The following is an 18,361-nucleotide window of genomic DNA, read 5'->3' on the forward strand; positions in this document are numbered from 1 at the left end:
GGTGCTCTGGTTTCCTCCCACAGTCCCAAGACGTGCTGGTTAGATGCATAGGACATGCTAAATTCTCCCTCAGTGTACCCAGAGTGTGGCGACTAGGGGATTTTCACCAGTAACTGCATTGCAGTGTTAATGTAAGCCGACTTGTGGTACAAATAAATAAACAAACTTTTTATTTAAGATGTATCGTTTGGCATTTCTGGTCATGATATTTTGTGATTGACTTGGGTGGAAATTTGACCCTGAAGAATGTTAGTTTAAACATTAATTGATCTTGTTTGGGATGTTTAGGTTCTTTGCCTTCAGTGTGTGGCCTGCGTTTGATGAATCGTCGTAAGAAACGGATTATTGGTGGGAATAAATCGATCAGGTAGGAATCAAAAATGATATTGTAATCAATGGTATTTTTCTATCCATCGGGTGACTGGTGACGGTCATCTGATAGTCAGCTGAGTTTAAACTTTCCTCAGTTTGACTTTAGTTTGGATAAGAGCAAATCAATAATTGCAAAGATTATTTCATCTATCTGCTAACTCGCTAGAAAAGAAGTAGTTCGTGCTGGGTCAGTTGATATATTTAGAATCATAGAATCCCTACAGTGCAGGAAAAGGCCATTCAGCCCATCGAGTCTGCACCAACCACAATCCCACCCAGGCCCTATTCCTGTAACCCCATGCATTTACCCTGCTGATCCCCCTGACACTAGGGTCAATTTAGCATGGCCAATCCACCTAACCCACTCATCTTTGGACTGCGGGAGGAAACCGGAGCACCCGGTGGAAATCCACACAGACACAGGGAGAACGTGCAAACTTCACACAGACAGTGACCCAAAGCTGGAATTGAACCCGGTACCCTGGTGCTGTGAAGCAGCAGTGCTAACCGTTGTGCCACCGTGCTGCCCACTATTTAGAAATGAATAGAGATCAGCTTTAGTGGAGAAAGGGGTTTGGGGGTTATAGAATAATTAATAGATGAAAATTCACGCGAGACTTAAGGAAGAGATTACAGGGCTAAGGAGAACACTTGATTCAAGTAGCTGTTGATAGAATCATAGAATTCCTACAGTGCAGAAGAAGGCCATCAAACTTGCATCGACAACAATCCCACCCAGGCCCTATCCCCGTAACCCCACCCTGCCAAAACCCCTGACGTGAAGAGACAGTTGAATATGGCCAATCCACCTAATCTGCACATCTTTGGACTGTGGGAGGAAACCGGAGCACCCGGAGGAAACCCACGCAGACACGGGGAGAATGTGCAAACTCCATACAGACAGTGACCCCCCCCGAGGCCGAAATTGAACCTGGGTCCCTGACACTGTGAGGCCGCAGTGCTAACCACTGTGCCACCGTGCCGCCCAGGATTATCCGGTCATTTTAATATTGCAATCTCTGATGGACTGTAAAGTGCTGCCTTGCTGGATCTAATGGCCTTTTGCCATTCCAGGTTTTCTCCTATTATTTCTATCGAGATAATAAAGCGATTGATCCTTTTTTTTCCTAGGAAAATCCTGTCCTCGGCTTCTATTTCTCAAACCAGGAATGCTTTTTGTAATGGGAATAAGACATGTGCATTTTTTTTTGTTATTCATTCAAGGGATGTAGGTGTCATTGGCTGGGCCAACACCTGTTGCCCATCCCTAATTGCCCCTTGAACCCAGAGGGCAGTTAAGGGTCAACGACATTTCTGTGAGTCTGGAGTCACATGTAGGCCAGAGCAGGCAAAGATGGTGGATATCCTTCCCTAAAGGACATTAATGAACCAAATGGATTGTTACAACAATTGACAATTGGTTTCACTGTCTTCTTTAGACTTTTGACTCCAGATTTTGATTCCAAATTTCACCATCTGTCGTGGGTGGGATTCGAATCCAGACCCCCAGAGCATTACACTGGGTCTCCGGATTACTAGTACAGTGATCATAGAGTCCCTACAGTACAGAAGAAGGCCATTTGGCCCATTGAGTCTGCACCATCCCACCCTATCCCTGTAATCCCATGCATTTATCCTAGCTAATTCCCCCCGAAACTCGGGTCAATTTAGCATGGACAATCTTTGGAGTGTGGGAGGAAACCGGAGCACCCGGAGGAATACGCAGAGACGGGGAGAATGTGCAAACTCCACACAGACAGTAACCAAACCCGGGTCCCTGGCCTTGTGAGGCAGTAGTGCTAACCACTATGCCACCTTGTTGATGATACGGCTGTGCCACTGCCTCCCTAGTGTATGGGCTCAACATAAGCAACGAGGGCCTTAATTCGCCGACTGTTCACGCCCTGAGCCGCTGCCAGAGAGGGCAGAGAATTTGGCGCTCAGCCAAATCCCTGTTCACTGCAGCGGGACGGGAGAATCCCGCTGGCGTGAACGGTTGGAGAATCCCACCCAGAATGTGTAGGCTACCCTTTCTTTCGTTAACTCTTTTTACATGCCTGCAGTAGGCAGTGGTATTTGTGGGTGTTTTTCAGTAAGGAGGTTTCTGACCTGTGTTTGCAGAGGTGGGTGGCCGTGGCAGGCCTCGCTGAGGCTGAAGACCTTTTACAGAGAGAGCCGGCTACTCTGTGGGGCCACGTTAATCAACAACTGCTGGGTGCTGACTGCAGCTCACTGCTTCAAGAGGTTTGTGCAGGAGAGAATAACCCTTTGTTTTCGATTAGAAAGTACCTTTGGTCACGGTTTCCCCATCCCCGTTTTGGATTTATTAGCCTGGCTGACATGTAATATTGGCTTCTGCATATGAGTGGGCAATCTCCCCCCCAACCTCAGCATTATGTTGGCAGCAGACTTCAAAGTGGAGAAGTAACGGTGCAGAACCTGATGCATTGCTGTTTGTGCTGAGGCTACAGCCCGCGAAATGTGGCTCAGTGGATCAGAGTCAGAAGGTTGTGGGTTCATGGGTTGGGGAGCATGCCTTATGAGGATAGGTTGAGTGAGCTGGGCCTTTTCTCCTTGGAGAGGCGAAGGATGAGGGGTGACCCGATAGAGGTGTATAAGATGTTGAGAGGTATTGATCGAGTGGATAGTCAGAGGCTTTTTCCCAGGGCTGAAACGGTTGCCACAAGAGGACACGGGTTTAAGGTGCTGGGGAGTAGGTACAGAGGAGATGTCAGGGGTAAGTTTTTCACCCAGAGGGTGGTGGGTGCGTGGAATCGGCTGCCAGCAACGGTGGTGGAGGCGGATTCGATAGGGTCTTTTAAGAGACTTTTAGATCAGTACATGGAACTTAGTAAGATAGAGGGTTATAGGTAATCGCTATCTCTCATGTTCGGCACAACTTTGTGGGCTGAAGGGCCTGTATTGTGCTGTAGTTTTTCTATGTTTCTATGTCCCACCCTCAGTGACTTGAATACGATACCCCAGTGCTGGATGTGCTGTCTCTCAAGTGGGATTGTTAATACGCCTGCCCTCCTGGGTGAATGTGGACGATCTTACATCATCCCGTTGGAGGTGAGGCCACACTTGGAACATTCCAAGGAATAAAGTCCTAACTTGGCCAACTTCTCCCTATAACTCAGGCCCACGAATCCTGGCAACATCCTTGCAAATCTTCTTCCAGTTTTGATAGGAAAGAAATTGATAAACTGGAAAGAGTGCAAAGAAGATTTACGAGGATGTTGCCAGGATTATTGGGCCTGAGTTTTAGGGAGAAGTTGGCCAAGCTAAGGCTTTATTCCTTTGGACGTAGGAGAATGAGGGGCGACCTTATTGAGGTTTATAAAATCATAAGGGGCATCGATAGGATGGACGCACATAGGGCGGGATTTTCCATCCTCGCTTGACCCGAAACCGGAAAATCCCACCCAAGGTTAATCGACCTTTCCCATGGTCCATTCCCGTGGCGGGCGGGGTGGTAAAATCCCGGCCCTTTTTCCCAGGGAAGGGGGATTGAAAACTAGAGGGCGTAGGTTTAAGGCGAGAGGGGAAAGGTTTAAAAGGGACCCGAGGGGCAACTTCTTCACGCAGAGGGTGGGGCGTGTATGGAATGAGCTGCCAGAGAAAGTGGTTGAGGCGGGTACAATAGCAACATTTATAAAGCATTTGGATAAGTACATGGTTGGGGAAGGGTTCGAGGGATGTGGGCCAAACGCGGGCAATTGGGTCTAACTGGGAGGGCACCATGGTCGGCATGGAGTGGTTGGGTCGAAGGGCCTTTTTCCGTGCTCTATAACTCTATGATGAATGAATTTTTCGCTCATGTTGCGGCTGCTTTTTTTTCCTTAGTCAGCATCAGACAAAGAGATGATGGGTTCATTATCACATTGTGGGAGCTTGCTATGCACAAATTGGCTGTGGCGTTCTCCACATTACAACAGTGCTGCACTACACCAGGAAATACCTCATCAGCTAAAAAGCAGTTTGGAACAACTGGAGTTTATATGAATCAATTCTTTATTTCTAATTATAAGGATATGGAACTCACAGGCCATTTATTGACTGCGCTAACGTTTTATCCTTATTGGTTACCTGCACCGTGACCTTGGAATTGTCATTGTGCATAAATATCTAGCACCTCACCTGTATGCAATTCCTTTGTCCGTTATTTTGATGGGGGTGTTATCATAGAATCCTACATGCAGAAGGAGGCCATTCGTCCCATCGAGTCTGCACCAACCACAATCCCACCCAAGCCCTATTCCCATTCCCCCATGCATTTACCCTAGCTAGTCTCCCTGGTACTGAGGGGCAATTTAACCTGGCCAATCCACCTAACCTGCACATCTTTGGACTGTGGGAGGAAACCGGAGCACTCGGAGGAAACCCACGCAGACACGGGGAGAATGTGCAAACCCCACACAGACAGTGACCCAAACCGGGAATCGAACCAGGGTCCCTGGCGCTGTGAGGTTAACCACTGTGCCAACGTGCTGCCCATTCTGCTTATGACAACTGGGTTAACCTCCCTGATAACACAGCAGACAAAGGAATTGAGCACAGGGGTGCTAATATCCTCACATTCTCACCAAAGCTGTGCCCAGTTCCGTATAAGTCGCTCATCCATGGAACCATAGAGTTCTGTCAGTGCTGGAAGAGGCCATTCGGCCCACCGAGTCTGCACCGACTCTCCGAAAAGAAAATCCCACGCAGGCCCTCCCGTTAACTGTTGACTCTTGACTGCCCTCTGAAATGGCCCAGCAAACCATTCAGTTCAAGGGTAATTAGGGATGAGTGTGAATCTGTGGAACTCTTTGCCGCAGAAGGCTGTGGAGGCCAGGTCATTGAGTGTCTTTAAGATGGAGATAGATAGGTTCTTAATTAATAAGGGGGTGAGGGTTATGGGGAAAAGGCAGGAGAATGGGGATGAGAAAAATATCAGCCATGATTGAATGGCGGAGCAGACTCGATGGGCCGAGTGGTCATAAGACATAGTCTTAAGACCATAAGACTATGTCTTATGGTCCTAAATGTTGGCCTTGCCAGCGATGCCCACATCCCATCAAAGAACACATTTTTAAAATGTGATCGCGAAGGTTTCGCTTGACAGGATCTTCCAAAGCCATGGCCTCTACTGCCTAACGGGACAAGGACTGATTTCACAGGGGACAGCAGTAGCTGCAAATGACATACCGTCCTGACTTGGAATGATATCGCCGATCCTTCACTGAGTTCAATCCTGGAGCTCCCTCCCTAACAGCGCTGTGGAGGCACCCCGGACAGCAGCGATTCAGGAAGGCAGTTCTCCACTGGCCCCTTCTCAGGGGCAATTAATGTTGGACAATAAATGCTGGACTGCCTAATGCAACATGGTGGAACAGTGGTTAGCACTGCTGCATCACAGCGCCAGGGATCTAGGTTCAATTCCAGCCTTGGGTCACTGTCTGTGTGGAGTTTGCATGTTCTCCCTGTGTCCGCATGAGTTTCCACCGGGTGCTCCGGTTTCCTCCCACAGTCCAAAAATGTGTGGATTGAGTGGATTGGCCATGCTAAATTACTCCTTAGTGTCCCCAGATATGTAAGTTTGAGGGATTGGTGGGGTAAATATGTGGGGTGACAGGAATAGGGTTTGGTTGGTTTTAAAAGTTTGTTTATTAGTGTAACAAGTGGGCTTACTTCAACATTGCAATGAAGTTACTGTGAAAATCCCCTAGTCGCCACACTCCGGCGCCTGTTCGGGTACACTGAGGGAGAATTTAGCATGGCCAGTGCACCCTAACCCGCACGTCTTTCGGACTGTGGGAGGAAACCGGAGCACTCGGAGGAAACCCACGCAGACACGGGGAGAACGTGCAAACTCCACACAGACAGTGACCTAAGCCGGGAATCGAACCCGGGTCCCTGGCGCTGTAACCACTGTGCCACTGATTGTGCCGCCCCAGGGTAGGATGCTCTATTGGAGAGTTGGTGCAGAATCGATGGGCCGAATGACCTCCGTCTGTACTGTAAGGATTCTATGCTTCTATGAACCACATTCCTTGATACATAAAAAGTAAGGCTGGATGACTCTTCGTAGAGGCAGTGTGCGGCACGGTGGCGCAGTGGTTGGGCGGCACAGTGGTTAGCATTGCTGCCTCACAGCGCCAGGGACCCGGGTTCGATTCCTGCCTCAGGTCACTGTCTGTGTGGAGTTTGCACGTTCTCCCAGTGTCTGTGTGGGTTTCCTCCAGATGCTCCGGTTTCCTCCCATACTCCAAAGATGTGCGAATTAGGTTGATTGGCCACGCTAAATTGACTTTGGTGTCAGGGGGACTAGCGGGGTAAATATGTGGGGTTACGGGAATAGGGCCTGGGTGGGATTGTGGTCGGTGCAGACTCGATGGGCCGAATGGCCTCCTTCTGCACTGTAGGGATTCTATGATTCTGTGAAATAGAATCTAAATCGTCAGAATCAAAATAATAAATGTGATTGAAGAGCAAAATACTCTGAGTGCTGGAAATCTGATAGAAATCCAGGCCAATGTTCTGATGAAAGGTCATCAACGTGAATCATTAACTGTTTCTCTTACCCTGGTTGCTGCCAGAGCTGCTGAGTTTTTCCTGATTTTTATTGTACGCCATAAATTAGATTATTCAGAATGATTATATCTCAATGTTGGCAGGACTGAACTTTACGTCAAACTTCAGGCTCGAAGATTGCAATATGTCCTTGACAAAGTTCAAGTACTCTTCCACTGATAATAATGTGAATCTAATTATTATTACTAAAAGAGAATGAAGGAAAGAAAGAAGGACTTGCTTTTCACCAACATCTTCCCAATCTCAGGAGGCCCCTCAACCAGTTGAAGTGCTTGGAAAGCGTAGTCCCTGTTGTAATAATACCATGATTACCAGGTGTATTGTGTTGCACTGATTTTGGAGTCTATAGTCACCTTCTTTCTCGATTAGTGCCAATTCTTAGTCTTCCTTCCTTTTTGCCTTCCTTGATTTGATTTATTATTGTCACATGTATTGGTATACAGTGAAAAGTATTGCTTCTTTCACGCAATGCAGACAAAGCATACAGTTCATAGAGAAGGAAATGAGGGAGTGCAGAATGTAGTGTTACAGTCATAGTTAGGGTGTGGAGAAAGATCAACTTAGTGCAAGGTAAGTCCATTCAAAAATCAGCAGGGAAGAAGCTGTTCTTGTGTCGGTTGGTTCGTGACCTCAGACTTTTTATCTTTTTCCTGACGGAAGAGAGAATGTCTGGGGTGCGTGGGATACTTAATTATGCTGGCTGCTTTTCCGGGTCAGCGGGAAGTGTAGGCAGTGTCAGCGGGTGGGAGGCTGGTTTGCGTGATGGACTGGGCTTTATTCACAACCCTTTGTAGTTTCTTTGTAGTTTCTCTGACCCCCTTGGTCAGAGCAGGAGCAATACCAAACTGTGATACAACTGGAAAGAATGCTTTCTATGGTGCATCTGTAAATGTTGGTGGGGGTTGCAGCTAACATGCCAACTTTCCTTAGTCTCCTGAGAAAGTAGAGGCGTTGGTGGGCTTTCTTAACTATAATGTCCGCATGAAGGGACCCAAGACAAGTTGTTGGTAATCTGGACACCTAAAAACGTGAAGCTCTCAACCATTTCTACTTTGTCCCATTGATGTAGATAGGGGCATGTTGTCCACCACTCTTCTTGAAGTCGAAAACCACCATCTCCTTAAAGAATTTCCATGCACTGAACTGCCCACCAACCAATTAGCTTTTATATAGCGCTAATACCACTAGACCATGCTAAATTTCCCTCTTAGTGTCCCATGATGTGTAGGTTTGGGGGATTGATGGGGTAATAGTGGTACTATCGCTAGACTATTAATCCACAAACTCAGCTAATGTTCTGGGGACCCGGGTTCGAATCTCGCCATGGCAGATGGTGGAATTTGAATTCAATTAGAAAAATATCTGGAATTAAGAATCTACTGATGACCGTGAAACACATTGTCGATTGTGGGAAAAACCCATCTGGTTCACCAATGTCCTTTAGGGAAGGAAATCTGCCGTCCTTACCCGGTCTGGCCTCCATGTGACTCCAGAGCCACAGCAATGTGGTTGACTCTCAACTGCCCTCGGGCAGCTAGGGATGGGCAATAAATGCTGGCCCAGCCAGCGACGCCCCATGTCTCAGGAATGAATAAATAAATAAATAAAATATCCCATGTGTCTTCACAGGAACATTGTCAAACATCGAAAGGGGCAGAGAGGCAGTGGAGTCCAGGAAGCAAATTTCAGAGCTGAACAACTTGGCCATGAATGGTAGAGTGATGGAAATGGGGGGAGCGCAGAAATAATGGAGGGTTGTAGGGACGGTGGGGTTTACAGAGATAGGGAGGGGTTGAGGCCAGGGAGAGTTTTCAGAGCAAGAATGAGAGTTTTTCAATGAAAGCGTTGCAAGAATAGGAGAAAATCCTTGGAATGGTTTTGTCAGCTGACATTTTGGATGACAATAGAAGTTCCTACAATGTCCCTTTTTTTAAAACTTCATGGGATGAGGGCGTCACTGGCTGGGCCAGCATTTATTGCCCAATCCTGATCCGTCTGCCAGGATGTTGCAGAGGACATTGTGGGTCTGGAGTCACATGTAGGCCAGATCCAGGTAAGGACAGCAGTTTTCCTTCCCTCAAGGACATTATTATTTATTATTATTTTATTTATTAGTCACATGCTTATATTTAGCTATATAAGACTCTCGTCAGACCCCACTTGGAGTACTGTGCTCAGTTCTGGTCCCCTCACTAAAGGAAGGACGTGGAAAAGAATGAAAGGGTGCAGAGGAGATTTACAAGGATGTTGCCTGGATTGAGCGGCATGCCTTATGAGGATAGGCTGAGGGAGCTCGGTCTTTTCTCCTTGGAGAGACGAAGGATGAGAGGAGACCTAATAGAGGTGTATAAGATGTTGAGAGGCATAGATCGGGTGGACTCTCAGAGGCTTTTTCCCAGGGTGGAAATGTCTGCTACGAGAGGACACAGGTTTCGGGTGCTGGGGGGTAGGTACAGGGGAGATGTTAGGGGTAAGTTTTTCACACAGAGGGTGGTGGGCAAGTGGAATCGGCTGCCGTCAGTGGTGGTGGAGGCGAACTCAATAGGGTCTTTTAAGAGACTCCTGGATGAGTACATGGAGCGTAATAGGATGGAGGGTTATAGGTAGGTCTAGAAGGTAGGGATGTGTTCGGCACAACTTGTTGGCCGAAGGGCCTGTTTGTGCTGTAGTTTTTTCTATGTTCTATGTTCTAAGTAAGGCTTACATTAACACTGCAATGAAGTTACTGTGAAAATCCCCTAGTCGCCACACTCTGGTGCCTGTTCGGGTACACTGAGAGAGAATTTAGCACGGCCAATGCACCTAATTAGCACATCTCTCGGACTGTGGGAGGAAACCAGAGCACCCGGAGGAAACCCACGCAGGCACAGGGAGAACGTGCAGACTTCGCACAGACAGCGACCCAAGCTGGGAATCGAACCTGGGTCCCTGGCGGTGTGAGGCAGCAGTGCTAACCACTGTGCCACCCAGTGAACCAGATGGGTTTTTCCGATAATCGACAATGCTTTCACGGTCATCAGTAGATTCTTAATTTCAGATTTTTTTTAACCAAATTCAAATTCCACCATCTGCCGTGGCGGGATTCGAACCCGGGTCCCCAGAACCTTAGCTGAGTTTCTGGATTAATAATCTAGCGATAATATCACTAAGCCATCGCCTCCCTTTAAGGGGAAGCTACATGAATATAATATAATATGTAATGGGGCTCATATGGAACATAAATCTGGGCCAAATGATCTGTTACTGAGCTGCCATGCTCATATGAAACCCTTTAAAACAGAAGGTGTTTACCAGATTGAGAAGGTTAAAGAGAGGAAGACACCAAATTTGATCTAAACTCGAGTGTTGCAATATGAGTTGGGTTTTTATAACAATGGTCATCATTAGATTTTTAATTCCAGATTTTTATTCAATTCAAATTTCACCATCTGCCGTGGTGAGATTCAAGCCCAGATTTGACCCGGGTTCGATTCCCGTCTTGGGTCACTGTCTGTGCGGAGTTTGTACATTCTCCCCGTGTCTGCGTGGGTTTCCTCTGGGTGCCCTGGTTTCCTTCCACAGTCCAAAGCAATCGGCTGGCTAGGTGCATTGGCCGTGCTAAATTCTCCCTCAGTGTACCCGAACAGGAGTGTGGCGACTAGGGGATTTTCACAGTCACTTCATTGTAGTGTTAATGTAAGCCTACTTGTGACGAATAAATAAACCTTTAAGTATTGTTTCTTGCATGCCATACAGACAAAGCATGCCGTTCATAGAGCACATAGGGGAGAAGGAAAGGAGAGAGTGTAGAATATAGTGTTACAGTCATAGCTAGGATGTGGAGAAAGATTAACTTAAATAAGAAAGGTCCATTCTAAAGCCTGATAGCAGCAGGGAAGGAGCTGTTCTTGAGTCAGTCACCTGGGTCTCTGGATTTCTAGTCCAGTTACTAGTCGAGTGAAAATGTTACCATGCCACCGTCTCCCCCAATGTTACCCTCCGTGACAGCCTTGGGTTGGACATACGTGGTGCAAAGTCCTGTGAGTAGCGAGCACTCTTCCATGGTAGCTTGGAGTTTACAACAAAATCAGCTCTCATTTCCTGATGTGGCTTCCTGTGCCTGATTGCAGGCTGATGTCTCCCTTTTGTCCATGTCCCGGTGCTGATGGAAAGCAACCTTTATCAAACTCTCAGCACCCCGCACCAGGCGGATGGGGTCATTGCTGTTGAAAGTTCTCCTTATCACAGCGAACAGCAGGGGGAAGCAAATGGTAAAGATAAAGACACTCGTGGAAAGAAAGATTTGCGTTTATATTTGCGAAAAGATGTGTTGGCCTTGGAGGGAGTACAGAGAAGGTTCACTAGGTTGATACCGGAGATGAGGGGGTTAGCTTATGAGGAGAGATTGAGTAGATTGGGCCTGTACTCGTTGGAGTTTAGAAGGCTGAGGGGAGATCTTATAGAGACATATAAGATAATGAAGGGGCTAGACAGGATAGAGGCAGAGAGATTCTTTCCACTTAGAAAGGAAACAAGAACTAGAGGACACAGCCTCAAAATAAGGGGGAGTCAGTTTAGGACAGAGTTGAGGAGGAACTTCTTCTCTCAGAGGGTCGTGAATCTCTGGAATTCTCTGCCCATTGAAGCAGTGGAGGCTACCTCGTTAAATATGTTTAAGTCACAGGTAGATAGATTTCTGATCAATAAGGGAATTAAGGGTTATGGGGAGCGGGCGGGTAAGTGGAACTGAACCACTATCAGATCAGTCATGATCTTATTGAATGGCGGAGCAGGCTCGAGGGGCTAGATGGCCTACTCCTGCTCTTATGTTCTTATATAGCGCCTTTCATGGTCCACCCCACCAGGATGGCTCAAAGCACCTTTGAAGTGTAGACACTGTTACAATAATAAAACACGGTTACCTATTTGTGCACAGCAAGATCCCACCGACTAAGGTTGCCAACTCTCCAGGATTGCCCTGGAGTCTCCAGGAATTAAAGATTAATCTTCAGCAACTGCTACAAGCAACACTCAGGTGAAAAAAAACAGATAGGATCATCGAAAGGAATGGGTATTCTTCCTTCTTCTTTGAAAGCTTTCATTTCTCATAATAACAGGACAGATTCGCCATTCAGTAATAATCCAATTGATTATTGAGGGATCTGATCGCTTTGTAATTGGGGCGGGAATGTGGGATGACGTAAAGGTAGATGGCAAATGGCAAGTTTCTGGGGTTGGGAGGAGGGGGCGGCTGCAATTGGAGGAGAGAGGCCCTGTGTTAGAATGTCCAGCAATGTCTCGACGAGAGTTTATAACCTACCACAGACAGCAGTGTGATCATGGCCAGATCAATAGGTTGGTAAAGGCATCAAACGCTTGCCTGAGAAAAGGCGGGAGAATGGGGGTTGAGAAACTCGTCAGCCACGATCGAATGCCAGTGCACACTCAATGGGCCGAATGGCCGAGTACTCTCATTCTCTCATTAGAAATTAGTGCCATGGGATCTTCCGCATCCACCCGAGACGGCCTCAGGTTAATGTTTAAAGGCAATGGTTGCAATTGTGTTTACTTATTAGTGTGACAAGTTGGCTTATATTAACACCGCAATGAAAATCCCCTAGTCGCCACACACCTGTTCGGGTACACTGAGGGAGAATTTAGCACAGCCAATGCACCTAACCTGCACGTCTTTCAGACTGTGGGAGGAAACCGGAGCACCCGGAGGAAACCCACGCAGACACAGCGAGAACATGCAAACTCCACACAAACAGTGACCCGAGCCGGGAATCGAACCCAGGTCCCTGGCGCTGTGAGGCAGCGGTGCTAACCACTGTGCCACCGGGCCGCAAGAGTGCAGCATTGCCTCAGTTCCACACTGTAGCAATAGTTCAGATTTTTATGCTGACTTCCTCTGGATAGAATGTGAACCTACAATTGTCTGGCGCACCTGATGGGTGGTGTGGTGGCACAGTGGTTAGCACTGCTGCCTCACAGCGCCGGGGACCCGGGTTCGATTCCCGGCTTGGGTCACTGTCTGTGCGGAGTTTGCACGTTCTCCCCGTGTCTGTGTGGGTTTCCTCCGGGTGCTCCGGTTTCCTCCCACAGTCCAAAGATGTGCAGGGTTAGGTGGATTGGCCCTTCGTGGACTAGCTAGGGTAAATGCATGGAGTGACGGGGATAGGGCCTGGGTGGGATTGTGGTCGGTGCAGACTCAATGGGCCGAATGGCCTCCTTCTGCACTGAAGGGGGTTCTATGATACTGAGCCACTCGGAGCTGCCGTGGAAATGCTACACTCCAAGAATGGAACGCATAAAATGGAAACGGAGTTTACATTTAAAAACCTTATTTTTTTGTGTGTTTACTGAGTGATTGCACCTTTCAGGTTTGGTAACGATACACGGCGTTACTTCATCCGGGTTGGAGACTATCACACAGCGGTGGAGGACGAGTACGAGCGGGAATACCCCGTCGAAAAGATTGTCACACACAAGAACTACAAGCTGGACAGCAGTGATAATGACATAGCGCTGGTCAGAATCAAGGGCAAGGAAGGACATTGCGTGACGTTTAGTCAGTATGCTACTCCAGTCTGTTTACCAGGCAGAAAGGAAAAGATGAGGATAAATAGACAAGCCTGCTACATCACTGGCTGGGGAGATACGGGTAAGTGGTGTGACAGAACTCTGATCTGCAAGGGAGTTTGGGCAGGTTACGGGGTGAGGGAGGTGGAGCTCAGGCCATAATCAGATCGTATTGCATGATGGAGCAGGATTGATGGGCTGAATGGCCTACTCCTGCTCCTCTCTTGTAGAATCCCTACAGTGCAGCAAGAGGCCATTCGGTCCATCCAGTCTGCACCAACTCTCCAAAAGAGCACCCCACCCAAACTCTCCCCTCTGTCCCCGTATTTACCTATGGCTAACCCTCTAAGCTTCCCATCTTTGGGCACTAAGGGGCAATTTAGCATGGCCAATCCACCTAACCTGCTCATCTTTGGGCACTAAGGGGCAATTTAGCATGGCCAATCCACCTAACCTGCTCATCTTTGGACACTAAAGGGCAATTTAGCATGGCCAATCCACCTAGCCTGCACATCTTTGGACACAAAGGGGGCAATTTAGCATGGCCAATCCACCTAACCTGCTCATCTTTGGACACTAAAGGGCAATTTAGCATGGCCAATCCACCTAGCCTGCACATCTTTGGACACAAAGGGGGCAATTTAGCACGGCCAATCCACCTAACCTGCACATCTTTGGACTGTGGGAGGAAACCGGAGCACCCGGAGGAAACCCATGCAGACACGGGGAGAACGTGCAAACTCCACACAGACAGTCACCCGAGGCCAGAATTGAACCCGGGTCCCTGGCGCTGTGAGCAGCAGTGTTAACCACTGTGCTGCCCCATTTGGAATGTTTTTTCATCGTTCCAGTTGAAGCTTCCCTCAAACTCTTTTGCAAAACCACAAATAGAAACTCCCCCATGATCAATCGAGCAGCAAATTGGAAGGCAATAATTTATTTGCTTCCCTTTGTATTAATAAATATTCCCTGATGTATGTAAGACTGGTAACCTGCCACAACTTCATCAATACAGACAGAAATAACTTCAGCACTAAAAGGAATGAGCTTTTTCAATCTGAGTTTCTTCATAGAAATCATAGAAACCCTACAGTGCAGAAGGAGGCCATTCGGCCCATCGAGTCTGCACCGACCACAATCCCACCCAGGCCCCACCCCCACATATTTTACCCACTAATCCCTTTAACCTACACATCCCAGGACTCTAAGGGGCAATTTTTTTAACCTGGCCAATCAACCTTACCCACACATCTTTGGATTGTGGGAGGAAACCGGAGCACCCGGAGGAAACCCACGCAGACACGAGGAGAATGTGCAAACTCCACACAGACAGTGACCCGAGCCAGGAATCGAACCCAGGACCCTGGAGCTGTGAAGCAGCAGTGCTCACCACTGTGCTACCGTGCCGCCCCTTATCCACTGCTTGTAAATAACCTGGATTTAAATAATCAGTTATTAGTTTCAGTGGTGTAAAATAGTCCCTTTCTTAACAAATTCTTAACAAATTTCTTAACAAAGTCTTAAAGACGTGCTGGTTAGATACATTTACCTGAACAGGTGCCAGATTGTGGCGACTAGGGGAATTTCACAGTAACTTCATTGCAGTGTTAATGTCAGCCTTACTTGCGACTAATAAATAAACTTTAAATTCAGTATTATAAAGCTTTAAAAGGTGCCCAGAAGCGTCCTTGCCTGTTCGGGTACACCAAGGGAGAATTTAGCATGGCCAATGCACCCTAACCAGCACGTCTTTTGGACTGTGGGAGGAAACTGGAGCACCTGGAGGAAACCCACGCAGACACGGGGAGAACGTGCAGACTCCACACAGACAGTGACCCAAGCCGGGAATCGAACCCGGGTCCCTGGCGCTGTGAGGCAGCAGTGCTAACCACTGTGCCACCGTGTTGCCATTTACTCAACTTAAACCCTTCGTGATTTGAAACTCCTCCATCAAATCTCATCTTGGCCTTCTCTGCTCCCTGGTGAATGTAACGTATTCGCACAACTATAATTCCTCAACCCTGGAACCATTTGAGTAAATCTCTTCTGCGTGCTCTCCAAAGCCTTCATATCCATTCCAAAGTGTGGACTTGACACAATAATCTAACTGGGTCTGCAAGGTAATGTAGCAATAGTTTGAAGAAAGGTACTCCTTAAAGCATACTGAAATAGAACCTTTCAATCGACAATGTTTGTGCACAGACATATACTCGATTTAATTGCATTATTGTGTACACTATTTTGGGAGTAGCACGGTGGTTAGTACCGCTGCCCTCACAGCGCCAGGGACCCAGGTTCGATTCCCGGCTTGGGTGACTGTCTGTGTGGAGTCTGCACATTCTCCTCGTGTCTGCATGGGTTTCCTTCGGGTGCTCCGGTTTCCTCCCACAGTCTGAAAGATGTGTGGATTAGGTGGATTGGCCGTGATAAATCACCCCTTAGTGTCAGGGGGATTAGCAGGGTAAATGTGTGGGGTTACAGGGATAGGACCTGGGTGGGATTGTTGTTTCTGCAGACTCGATGGACTGAATGGCCTCCTTCTGTATTGTAGGTATTCGATGCTTCTATGATTGTATGATTCTATCTTCATACAGGCATCGCGCTACTTAATGTAATGCTGCCATGGAAAGATGGCGTAAATTGGATTATGTTGTATAGAAGGAGCCATTCAGCCCATCATTTCTGTGTTATTTATCCAATTTCCTTTGGAATGTGCTTGCTTCCTTCCATGAAATGCATTCCAGATCAAAGCAACTCCCTCCGTGAAGGCATTGAAAGCACATCAATATGGTCAACTTTGTCAGTTTGCAAGCTTCACTTTAACCCATTGAAACAAAATGGCCGACACTGGCCACTCTAATGCAATGACCTGTTGTTGTTCTCATCCCGCTTTTTAGGAAGATCCTACTCGAGAACTCTCCTGCAAGGCCATGTGCCTTTACTGCCAAAGAAGATCTGTGAAAGCCGCTACAGGAACAAGTTTACCGCCCGCATGATCTGCGCGGGCAATCTGTCCGAGCACAAGCGGGTCGACAGTTGCCAGGGCGACAGCGGCGGGCCCCTCATGTGCCAGCGCACAGGAGGACGCTGGGTCATTATCGGGATCACCTCATGGGGCTACGGATGTGGAAGGAAGGACTCTCCCGGCGTTTACACAAAGGTGTCCAGGTTTCTCTTCTGGATCAAGAAAGTGACTGAAACCCGAAATATAAACTAGGAAAACCTGGCATGCAAGCGAGCTTGAAAGGCATTAGATGGCACGGGATGTTGGGGGAGGGAAGAGCTGATCCAAACAATAAGCTGCTGAATTATGTCTTACTCAAATGCACCAAAGGCAGTGGCGTAGTGGGATTGTCGCTGGTCTAGTAATCCAGGGTAATGCGCTGGGGACCCGGGTTCAGACCTCCCCATGCCAGATGGTGAAATTTTAATTCAATAAAAATCTGGAATTAAGAGTCCAATGAAACCATTGTCAATTGTTGCAAAAACCCATCTGGTTCACTATGAGGAGTTTTAGGGGCGGCACGGTGGGGGCACAGTGGTTAGCATTGCTGCCTCACAGCGCCGGGGACCCGGGTTCGATTCCCTGCCTTGGGTGACTGTGTGAAGTTTGCACGTTCTCCCCATGTTGGTGTGGGTCTCCTCTGGGTGCTCCAGTTTCCTCCCACAGATGTGCGGGTTAGGTTGATTGGCCATGCTAAATTGATTCTAGTATCGGGGGATTAGCAACGTAAATATGTGGGGTTACGGGGATAGGGCCTGGTTGGGATTGTGGTTGGTGCAGAGTCGGTGGGCCGAATGGCCTCCTTCTGCACTGTAGGGATTCTATAATCTCTTGGGGTAATAATTGGGATACAGTACAATCTCTCTCCGTTAGACTTTTAAAAAGTCAACCAACACGGTGTAGAATAAATCACACCAATAAAACACAGTTGATGCCAGGGATTACCTGAGTGAGGATTAATTAATCCGATGTTTGACAATTCTTCGACAGTTATTTAATGCATTGCATTGTTTTTCTCTGCTTCATTTTAGATGATTTAAAAGTTTGAAGAGATTTTTTTTCCATTCACTACTCTGGCAAAAGCGGGTTTGTACTTTGTGTTTCCAATTTCAGTATCATTATTCATTAGTGTCACAAGTAGGCTTACATTAACATTGCAGTGAAGTTACTGTGAAAATCCCCTAGTCGCCACACTCCTGTTCGGGTACACTGAGGGAGAATTTAGCACGGCCGATGCACCTAACCAGCGCGTCTTTTGGACTGTGGGAGGAAACCGGAGCACGCGGAGGAAACGCAGACACGGGGGAGAATGTGCAAACTCCACACAGACAGTGACCCAAGCCGGGAATCGAAACCGGGTCCCTGGCTCTGTGAGGCAGCAGTGCCACTGTGCTGCCCATCAGTAGCTAAGAACAGGATCTCCACTTTTTACTTACTGTGTGAACGGAACGAGGGCCAGTTTCATTCTTGGCTTTGAATCCATTCAAGTTGAGCTTCCCCCTGAATGAGAGAACGTTGCCATTCTTCCGCTCAGTGGTGAACCCCATTGAGGCATGTGGTGTGGTAGGGGTGAGGCATGGGGTGAGGGGGATGGTGTGTGGGGGGCAGAGGTGCATGCCGCAGCATAGACCAATCTGCACTGCAATGCATGACCTCTGAACAGATCAGATACACATCATTATAAGGTCACAAACAAGTCGAGAAAATAATCAAAAAGATCAATGGAATCTTTCTTTTATTATTTCAAACGATGCGGGCATCGCTGGCAAAAGCCAGCATTTGTTGCCCGTCCCTAGTTGCCCTTCGACTGAGTGGCTTCCTCGGCCATTTCACCGGGCAGTTAAGAGT

General features: G+C 47.7%; 1 protein-coding gene across 3 annotated transcripts in view; it reads left to right on the plus strand.

The window, feature by feature from the left end:
- LOC144480210 (neurotrypsin-like) overlaps positions 1–17,661 on the plus strand; it is a 55,029-nt gene extending 37,368 nt beyond the window's left edge. For 2 of the 3 annotated variants that reach the window (XM_078199431.1, XM_078199433.1), the window contains 4 exons: positions 289–367; positions 2,494–2,616; positions 13,311–13,591; positions 16,407–17,661. In XM_078199431.1, coding sequence (XP_078055557.1) covers positions 289–367; positions 2,494–2,616; positions 13,311–13,591; positions 16,407–16,726 — 803 coding nt within the window. In that variant the 3' untranslated portion in view covers positions 16,727–17,661. The remainder of the gene's footprint in view (positions 1–288; positions 368–2,493; positions 2,617–13,310; positions 13,592–16,406) is intronic. The other variant, XM_078199432.1, reaches the window with a different exon arrangement.
- The last annotated feature ends 700 nt before the right edge of the window (positions 17,662–18,361 follow it).

This window comes from Mustelus asterias, chromosome 28 (assembly GCF_964213995.1).
Source record: "Mustelus asterias chromosome 28, sMusAst1.hap1.1, whole genome shotgun sequence".
Classification (NCBI taxonomy): Eukaryota; Metazoa; Chordata; class Chondrichthyes; order Carcharhiniformes; family Triakidae; genus Mustelus; species Mustelus asterias.